This window comes from Stigmatopora argus, chromosome 20, assembly GCF_051989625.1.
Source record: "Stigmatopora argus isolate UIUO_Sarg chromosome 20, RoL_Sarg_1.0, whole genome shotgun sequence".
Taxonomy (NCBI): domain Eukaryota; kingdom Metazoa; phylum Chordata; class Actinopteri; order Syngnathiformes; family Syngnathidae; genus Stigmatopora; species Stigmatopora argus.
In genome coordinates, this window is record NC_135406.1 from 7007187 (window position 1) to 7017620 (window position 10434).

A 10434-nucleotide genomic window follows, 5' to 3' on the forward strand; every position below is an offset into this window, starting at 1 on the left:
TATATATATATATATTGCTTAATATAGTTACACATTTAGGATGAGCATTACTATTCCTAATAAGCAAATATAATGATTAATATAGTAAGCATGTATATTATAAGGCTTTATATTCCTAAATAAGCATTGCAAACACATTTATAATAATGATTACTCCAACAGGGTTCTAAAGTGTTGATAATATATATATTTATATATATAGGTGTAATTGTACATTATGTTTTGGGTTCTAACATGTTGATAATGTATATATATGGGTGTAATTGTATGTTATGGGTTTTTGTGTTGAATGATTACAGTAAAAGTTGGATTGAAGTAACAACAACATTTCACTGTTCTGATTATTTCCCCCTGTGTGTCAAGATCAAATGCAGGGTGTAACACATACATATACATACATATACATACATATACATACACACACATACACACACATACACACACACATACATACACATACATACACACATACATACACATACATACACATACATACCAAGATGGTATGTATGTGGATACCAGGATGGCGCCGTTCACGCGGGAGCCAGTGGAAGTAGCTCTGTACACTCTTGTTTTTCGTTATTTACAGCCCTCCTATCTTTTTTTAAATTACATTTTAATATTTCTTAATACATTCCTTTTTACTTTACTTTGTACTTTATACTTTAATGTTTTTACAACTTTCCTTGTTCTGTTAGCCTGGCTTCTTTCAGCTACTTCTTTTTTTGGAACCATTCAGCCATACCTACGCTGCCACACACATGGGACTAGCTGTTACAATACGCAGCGGAAGGAGCAACACCTCGATGCCGCCGGGGATTCAGAGCTGGACAAAAGTTTCGGGAGAAGAGGCAACGCTTCTGACCAACTGTTCCATCGTGGGATAAGATGGAAGAGCTGTCGGCGCTTACTAGCAACAGAGTCGAGGGGCCCTACTCTGCTACTGTTGTCTTCAGCTCCAGACTACTGAGGAACTGTGCGGATAAGCTTGGAAGAGTGAATCTGCATATTCTCTACCTCGGTCACAGTCTGCAGAAGTTCCCCATCTTGTGGAAGACTTCCTGTGTGTGGTTCCAGTTTTTGTTTCCATTTTCCAGTTTCCATTTACTTTGATTTGCTTTGTAGTTTTGCTTTGTTGTTGTGTGGCCTTTGCGACTGTACTGTCTAACTTATAACTATGCCTTTTCTTGCTACTGTCACAATGAAATTTCCCGAATACAGGATGAATAAAGTTATAAAATTATCCAATCCAATACACATACATACATATACAGTGGTACCTCGTCATACGACCGCTCGTCATACAAAATGCTTGTCTTACGGGGGAAATTTCGATCGAATAATTCGCCCGTTATGCGGTCAAAATTTCGTGATGCAACCAAGCCAGGTCTTTTTTGCATATCTTTCGTGTATAACAATATTTACGAGCACGGAACGAATAATTCAAACGAGTTCCTTCTCGGACCAGGAAACTCACAACGCGCATGCAAAAAGAAGGCTCTCTGGGTAATGAAGTATACTCCTGCAAACAACACCCATACCTTTCTCAGAATAAAACTTCATTACCCACAATCAATACGTGGGAAGCTCAGCTATGTCATTTCCTGTTATTCTTTCTTGGGAAAGGTACCGCGTCCGTTCTTTAAAGACTATTTCTCGTTGGCAAGTGGTCGTGCTTTATCCTATTGTGAGGACATTTGTGTGCATCATTTTGGGAATATTTTGAAGGCAATACAACAGCAAACAGTCCATCGATAGCGAACGTGAGGGCAGATGCGTGGCAAACAGCTAACCCGGCCAGAACGAAGGTAAAAAAAATGAAAACAAAATTAGAATTCAGTTTTGTGTAAAGTTACATTAAACGTATGTTTGAGTGTCTGTATATATTAATCCAAGTTAATTTAAATTTGTTTGTTCCGTTTACGAGTGCGTTGTCGTGGGAAAAAAACGAACCCCACCCCCCCAAACGTCTCTGTCTCCTGTCGGCGAAATCTGCCCAATTTTAGTTAGATTAAACACATTTTATTACTATTAAACCACTAGTTATGTGTTACTTTGTTAATAGATGGTGAATTAGAAGAAATAAAACATTTTTTCCAATCCAATATCCTGTTTTGTGTTTTTTCAGAGGGCTGGAACGAATTAATTCTTTTTCCGTTCATTTCAATGGAAAACGTCCGCTCGAGTTACGAGAATCTCGTCATACGAGCTCAGTTCTGGAACGGATTAAGCTCGTATCTCGAGGCACCACTGTACATACATACCAGTGGCGGGCGGTGAATTTTCTGGTAGCGCCTTCAACGTATCAATCCAACCCTCAAAAACTATTTTATGGCTATAAAACCTCTACTGCAGCTACAGCTGCAACACATAAAAAAATAATCAATAAATCAATGCACAAAAATGGGGTAAAATCCACTTCCTAGCAGCATTTCACGATTAAATACAAATACTGGAGCTTTTCAGACATTAAAACCAGGCCAGGGGGTGATTTTCCCGGGAAAAGACAGCGATGAACGTCAATGGCGTACGGGCAAACATTGCCAGAAAGTGGGGTAAAATCCAGCCGAAAACAGCATTTATTGATTAAATACAAATACTGGAGCTTTTTAGACATTAGAACCGGGCCCGGAGTATCATTTCCCCGGTAAAAAGACAGCGATGAACGCCGATACGTCCATACGTGAAATGACAAAAAATGCACTAAAATTAGGTAAAATCCACTTCCTAGCATCATTTATTGATTGAATACAAATACTGGCGCTTTTGAGACATTACAACCAGGCCAGGGGGGTGATTTTTCCCGGGAAAAGACAGCGATGGACGTCAATGGTGAAACGCCAAAAATTAAACTGGGGTAAAATCCACTTCCTAGCAGCATTTTATGATTAAATACAAACACTGGAGCTTAAAAACAAACACTGGAGCTTTTCAGATATCAGAACTTGGCCCACAATTGAAATATTATTTAGGAATATGGCCATATTTTACTCACCAAACTGCACCTGGAAAAGGTTTTTGAATTGTGTAGCTTTTTAATTGGGCTGTTGTAGCGAATCTGTGGCCAGAGACTGAGCAGGAAAACATTGTTCTCCAGTGTGGGTTAATAAGTGTTTTTTTAAGCTTCTCCTTTCGGAAAATGTTTGACCACAAACTGAACACGAAAATGGTTTTTCACCAGTGTGGGTTCTTGTGTGTATTTTTAAGCTTCCTTTCTCGTTAAATCTTTTACCACAAACTGAACACGAAAATGGTTTTTCACCAGTGTGGGTTCTTATGTGGATTTTTAAGCTTCCTTTCTCTTTAAATCTTTTACCACAAACTGAACACGAAAATGGTTTTTCACCAGTGTGTGTTCTTGCATGACTATTTACGTGTCCCTTCTGTGTGAATCTTTGACCACAAACTGAACACGAAAATGGTTTTTCACCAGTGTGGGTTCTTGCATGACTATTTACGTGTCCCTTCTGTGTGAATCTTTGACCACAAACTGAACACGAAAATGGTTTTTCACTCGAGTGTGTTCTCGTGTGCGTTTTTAAGTTTCCCTTCTCTGTAAATCTTTTACCACAAACTGTACATGATAAGGGTTTCTCCCCAGTGTGGCTCCTCATATGTGCTTTAAAGGTAGACTTTTTCCCAAAGGTCTTTCCACACTGAGAGCATTTCCAGAGTTTGCCGTCCTTAAGACCTTCATTGTCATAAAGCAAGTCTTCGGTATCTGATAACGGAGCAATTAAATTGTCTGCTTGCCCTTCTGCTGAGCTGCCGTTCGGAGTCTCCGCCCCTCTGCCGGCCACGCCCAGATCCTCTTCACTCTTGAAAGGCTCACCAGTTGACACGGTGACATCTTCTTCCTCCTTTTTGATTTGCTGTTGAGGGAACTCTGGCTCCTCCTCTTTAATTTGGGGTAACGTTAAGGTGTGTGCAGGCTCCGCCCCTCTGCTGGTCACGCCCAGATCCTCTTCCCTCTTCAGGAATTCGCCAAATGACCAGGTGACATCATCTTCCTCCTTCTTGATTGGAAGTCGCTCATCTCTCATTTGTTGTTGAGAGAACTCTGGCTCCTCCCCTTTGATTTGGGGGAGCTCAAGTTCCTTTTTAAGGCCAACACTCTTTCCCATCAGGACCAAGATATTCTATGAAACCTGCAAAGACACGAAAATAAATTATATGTTTCATAATCTGTCTATCTAACGAGAAGTCCTTTAGGTTAGACTGGGAATGTAAGTCTTATACTTATATTGGCGGTGGTTAGGCTCGAAACATGACATGAACTTGAAATTTAACTGAAATCAACTCAAATGACTATACACACCCACACATTTTTGACCACCCGGAACCATCTCAATAAGCTCGTATCTCCAATTTGTCTCATATCTCAAGGAAAAAAATTGCTCGGAATTTAGCCCGTTTCTTAAATTTTCCGTAAATTGGGACACTCGTATGTCAAGGTATTCCTTAAATATGCTGGCTGCCACAGCAAATGTTTAATTAACAAGGAATAAGTATAGCGCTCGCGGGTGACCCGCATTGTAATCAACAGTTTGAGGAAAAAAAGAGTTCACCTTCAAAATTAAAGTACAATTAAGAGCACACCTACACATTTCAATGTTTAAAAATGTTTTGTTTTATTAAACCCAAAGGATTCTTTAATCTCATCTCATTTTCTGAACTGCTTTATCCTCATCAGAGTCGGGGGGGGGGGGGGGGGGGGGGGGCTGGAGCCTATCCCAGCTGACTTTAGGCCAGAGGCGGGGCACCCTGATTCATTCGCAGGGCACAACAAGACACACAACCATTCACACTCATACCTAGGAGCAATTTAGAGTGTCCAATCAGCCTACCATGTCTTTAGAATGTGGGAGGAAGCCGGAGTACCCGGGGAAAACCCACACGCGTCAAAATAAAAAAGTAAATTCTGGGCCACTTTTCACATTTTTATGAACTTAGAATAAAATAAAAATCTTCAGTGCTGAGTCCTAGTAGCAAGCAGAAGGCATGGGAGTTGCTTCCGTTTGAAAAATAATTTAAAAAACAAATAACATTTTCCCCAGAAAATATCCGCGATGTAGTGAAATGCTGAGGGATTACTGTACTTGAATTTCCAATTGCAGCACACAGATATAGCACTTCTACAATTACCATTAAGCCTTAATGATGAAGGGAATATATAGATATAAAAATGGACCCACCTTCTAGTCTGTGAAGGACAACTTTTGCATGCATTATTTTGCAAAATGTCGAGTTTTCCTCGTGGAACTTTGCTGGTCTTTTCCCACACGTAAATTCTGATGGAGACGCCATTGATAGCTGCTAGCTCGGCTAAGTTAAAGAGGGCGCAAAGCTTCAAAGTTCTTCGACGACTTGAAGAGTTGTTCCTTTGATATATGCTAACAGGCTGAGCTAAAGTAGCGCACAAAGCTTCAACGAGGTCTTGAAAAGGATTTTGGCTGATATTTAAGGTCATAAAGTAGCTGAAGCTAGACACGACGGGGACCCATAGGTTAAGTTTGGTGGCGAAAACTGCGCATGCGTGGTGGCAGCGTCACTTCCTTCGATGCATTAAGTTTATAAATGTAAGAGAGTTGGACATAGGAAATAATTATTCTTCAAATTTTCTGACATGTGGTTTGAGCAAAAAAATGTTTGCGCAGGTTTGAATTTAATTGAAAATTAAATTAAACATAAATCACTTGAAGATCGCGTCTCAAAAGGAGGCGTCGCAAAACGCACATTCGCAGAAAAAAATCGCCCTTGATAATGGTGCTGTTCTGTTTTGCCGATTGGCATCACGGGAGAAGTAGTTCTTCATTGAAACGGTTTGAACTCGCAGGAATCAGTCTCTTATTTACGTACTGCTCTCTCGTGGTCAGGAGAAAATTTGTTTCATTCTAAGTTCAGTATTCGTGGACACTGTACACAATATTTAAGACACTGTCAATCAAAAGTTATCGGAGAAGCACATTTTAAGAAATTATATCAGAAAATTAGCAATTTCTCAAAGGTGTCTTAAATCCAAAAGGAAAAGTTTGTTTTTTCTTTTATTTACATTATTCCCTTAATCTGGACCAACCACTAGATGTAAATTATGTCTTGATTTTCCCATTTTTAACGAATATTTGCAATTTTCCCTCCAATTTTGTTCTTTTTGTGTTTTAGTTCAATAAGTATTTTGTAAAATGTAAAAATAACTATATAGAGATATTTTCAACAAATGATTCTTCCCTTTGTTGGAATAATGATTCAAACCTTTTAATTCATTATTAGTAATATTTAATTAAAATAGGAAAACATCTTTCAACATAGCTGCTTACAACTTCGAAGGAGATACCTTTTGACGTCGTCTCAGTCCACAAGGCATTCTGACGAGCGGCATACTCTTCGGTCCATTTAGCGCAGGGGTCCCCAAACTTTTTCTTGTGAGGGCCACATAACTTTTCCCTTCTCTGATGGGGGGCCGGTGTCAGTTTGTAACAGAAAAAGTGTGACGATCGTAGGGGAGCTTAATTTTTTTTAATTGTTTTCCAGAAAGCCACACATAACCAAATAACCCTTTCCAGGTTCTTTACAGAAAAAAAGTCAGGAAACATATAATAACACTATTAATGAAATAAATAATAACTAAATAACCCTCTCTGAGTTCTTCACAGAAAAAACAGGAAATAAATAACACTATTTATGAAATAAATAATAACTAAATAACTCTCTCTGGGTTCTTCATAGAAAAAAAAGCCATGGAACATTAACTTTCTGTTGTGCCATGCACAATCTTCTCCCTTTGCTCTGAAGTTTATGCACGACACCACAACCGTCATTATAGAATCCCACGTCAACATTTTGCAGCACAGTGCTTGCTGGTGAATTTGGCAGTGGACTCGTAGCGGGGCGGTGAGACCCCTTTTTTCCAACTCCCGGTTCATGCGTCCCATTATTAGACCGCGAGTTTTGGCCACCATGCTAGGAGCCCCGTCAGTCGTGATGCTAGCTAGCTTTCACCAGTCCAGGTCCAACTTCTCCATGGTTTGGCACACTTTGTCAAAAATATCCTCTCCCATTGTAGTCCCTTTGAGACTTTGGAGGGCTGCCAGATCCTCGCAAATCTCAAAGTTTGCGCTAACTCCACGAATAAAAATGAGCAGTTGCGCTGTGTCTTGCACGTCCGTGCTTTCATCCAGTGCTAATGAAAAAAAGTCAAATTATTTCGTCTTCTGCTGCAGCTGGGCATATACATTACTCCCGATTTCTTCAACGCGTCTGGTCATTGTACTCACCGACAGACTTACGGCATTAAATGCATCTTTCTTCTCGGGACACACCTCCTCCGCGACAGTATCCATACATTTCTTAACAAACTCTCCGTCAGTGAAAGGCTTACCGCTGCTTGCTATCAATTTAGCAACCCAAAAGCTGGCCTGAACGGATGCCTGGTTCTGCTGAGATAGTAGTCCACTTTTTCGCTTTGAGAGTTTGTCTGCTCGTATTTGGCCTTGCAATCTATCGTACTTGTCTTTGTGACGGGATTCATAGTGTCGGCAAAGATTGTATTCTTTGAATACCGCCACCATCTCTTGACAAATGAGACAAACAGCCTTTTCTTTGCATTGAACAAAAAAATAATCGTTTGTCCACTCCAGGTTAAATATCCTGCATTCTGAATCAATTTTTCTCTCACCTAACTTTTTCGCCATTTTTCCGTTCTCAAACAGGTTGCAGTTTTAATATGCTTGAATAGTCCGCGATGGTCCCAGGGCTCCGCCCTCACCTGCGATCGTCCAGATGTCTCGGTAACACTGCTCGTGCATGCAACGGTGGACGTGCCCGCATGCATCAAAGGGAAACACTCTCCCCGCGCGTGTCACCAAAGAAGCAATGCGAAGCCCCGCTTCACTGGGATGATTTGTGGGCTCAGCAGGGGTGCAATGAACCAAACACAAGATTAAAACGTCCCAGTCTTCAAGGCCAAATAGGAAAAAAAATCCGATAGCATCTCTGGTATTGTTCAGAGGGCCGGTCCAAATGTGCCGGCGGGCCGCATCCCAAAAATAAATGAATAAATAAAATAAAATAAATCCGATAGCGTCTCTGGTATTGTTCAGAGGGCCAGTCCAAATGTGCCGGCGGGCCGTATCCGGCCCGCGGGCCGTAGTTTGGTGACCCCTGATTTAGCGGCATATAACCAAAACATTCAAAGGTAATCTGATTTAAACAATTGCATAAGCAAAAACAACTGTCTCAACAGTTTTGAACAATTGTATAAGCTTAACCGAATAACATCATGAAGGTTATAAAAACCACTGTCACAACAATCTGTTTTTATCGGAACACCTGCGTAAGAATTTGCACAATAAGCATAAAAAGTGACCCGAGCGGATCGTAAATCAAAACAACGGCATTAGAATTTGCACCAATAAGCATAATAATTTCTTTATAAGGTAAACAGAGCAACAGTATATTTGAACAATAATGCGAGTATTCTCGGAAGTTTGTTTCGATTTATCGCCATCTGCAAGATTCCGAGACAAAGCAGTTTAAGAGTCCTTGTAGATCATCCGTCTGGCCTGGAACTTGTTGTCCTGTTCAGTCCATAGTTATGAAGACAATTGACTGGCCCCGACAGGAAGACTGGGGGAAAGTGCACTCGGTCCAAACAGTATGGCACAATTTAAATTATAGCGTCATTACCTATTAATTCCAAATGAACAGAGAACTGAATGACAAGCCTTGCATTTTACATTTTTTATAGATCTAAAACTATGTTTATTTTAGCTTTTTTTCTTACAGAGGGAAGATGTCTTTTAATCATTTAATTTCAAAAGGAAACGAAATATGTTTTTATGTTCAAAATTGAAGTGGAAAACAGAAAACATTTTTATATAGTTATTTTTACATTTTACTAAATACTCACAAAAAGAAAAAATAAGGATGAAAAAATTGCAAATATTCGTTAAAAATGGGAAAATCAAGAACTATAATTTACATCTAGTGGTTGGTCCAGATTGAGGGAATAATGTTAATATAAGAAAAAACAAACTTTTCCTTTTGGTTTTAAGACATTTGCAAATTTTCTGATATAATTTCTGCGCTTCTTCGATAACTTGTGATTGACAGTGTCTTAATTATTGTGTACAATGTCCACGAATAATGAAATTAAAATTAAACAAATTTTCTCCTGACCACGAGAGAGCGTTACCTAAATAAGAGACTGATTCCTGCGAGTTCAAACCGTTTCAATGAAGAACTACCTCTCCCGTGATGCTAATCGTCAAAACAGAACAGCATCATGACCAAGGACGATTTTTCTCTGCGCATGCGCGTTTTGCGACGCCTCCTTTTGAGACGCAATCTTCAAGTTATTTATGTTTGATTTAATTTTCAATTTAATTAAAACCTGCGCAAACATTTATTGCTCAAACCACACGTCAGAACATTTGAAGATTAATTATTTCCTATTTCCGACTCTCTTACATTTATAAATCGAAGGAAGTGACGCTGCCACCGCGCATGCGCAGTTTTCGCCACCTAGCTTAACCTACGGGTCCCCGACGTGTCTGGCATAAGCTACTTTATGACCTTAAATATCCGCCAAAATCATTTTCAAGACCTCGTTGAAGCTTTGCGGCCTACTTTAGCTCAGCCTGTTAGCATATATCACAGGATCAACTCTTCAAGTCGTCGAAGAACTTTGAAGCTTTGCGCCCTCTTTAACTTAGCCTAGTTAGCAGCTATCAATGGCGTCTCCATCAGAATTTACGTATGGGAAAAGAGCAGCAAAATTCCACGAGGAAAACTCGACATTTTGCAAAATAATCCATGCAAAAGTTGTCCTTCACAGACTAGAAGGTGGGTCCATTTTTATGTCTAAATATTCCCTTCATCATTAAGGCTTAATGGTAATTGTAGAAGTGCTATTTTTGTGCGCTGCAATTGCATATTCAAGTACAGATATGTGATATGTGTCATGTTTCATTTATTTTTTTTATTATTATTTTATTTATTTTATTTATGTTTTATTTGTTTATTGTTTTTTTTGTTTCATGAATAAAGTGTTTGGTGAGTATTTTCAAGTACAGTAATCCCTCAGCATTTCACTACATCGCGGATTTTTTCTGGGGAAAATGTTTATTTTTAAAATATTTTTTTCAAGCGGAAGCAACTCCCATGTCTTCCGCTTGCTACTAGGACTCAGCACTGGAGATTTTTTTAAAATTATAAATTCATAAAAATGTGAAAACCGGCCCAGAGGAGCGAGTGGTTAGCGCATCGGCCTCACAGCTCTCAGGTCCTAGGTTCAAATCCAGGTCAAGTCCACCTGTGTGGAGTTTGCATGTTCTTCCCAGACCTGTGTGGGTTTCCTCCAGGTACTCCGGTTTTCCTCCCACACTCCAAAGACTTGCATAGTAAGGCTTTTTTTAATAATAAAAGACCATGTAT

The 10434-nt window shown here is 39.5% G+C and overlaps 3 protein-coding genes across 3 annotated transcripts in view; 1 reads left to right on the top strand and 2 right to left on the bottom strand.

The window, feature by feature from the left end:
* LOC144065946 (uncharacterized) overlaps nt 1-10434 on the bottom strand; it is a 175507-nt gene that overhangs the window by 48009 nt on the left and 117064 nt on the right. The window lies entirely within an intron of this gene.
* Nucleotides 28-5506, bottom strand: LOC144065931 (uncharacterized). The gene is made up of 2 exons (XM_077589177.1): nt 5196-5506; nt 28-4148 (listed from the first exon to the last, which is right to left on the bottom strand). Exon 2 carries the CDS (start codon nt 4122-4124, stop codon nt 3036-3038), a length of 1089 nt encoding a protein of 362 aa, XP_077445303.1. The 5' UTR covers nt 4125-4148; nt 5196-5506; the 3' UTR covers nt 28-3035.
* LOC144065895 (uncharacterized) overlaps nt 9532-10434 on the top strand; it is a 4817-nt gene continuing 3914 nt past the window's right edge. The window contains exon 1 of the mRNA XM_077589122.1: nt 9532-9843. Coding sequence (XP_077445248.1) covers nt 9732-9843 — 112 coding nt within the window. The 5' untranslated portion in view covers nt 9532-9731. The remainder of the gene's footprint in view (nt 9844-10434) is intronic.

Bases quoted from the DNA above. Each gene is read 5' to 3' on its own strand.
- LOC144065931 (XM_077589177.1), bottom strand. From the start codon at position 4,124: ATGGGAAAGAGTGTTGGCCTTAAAAAGGAACTTGAGCTCCCCCAAATC.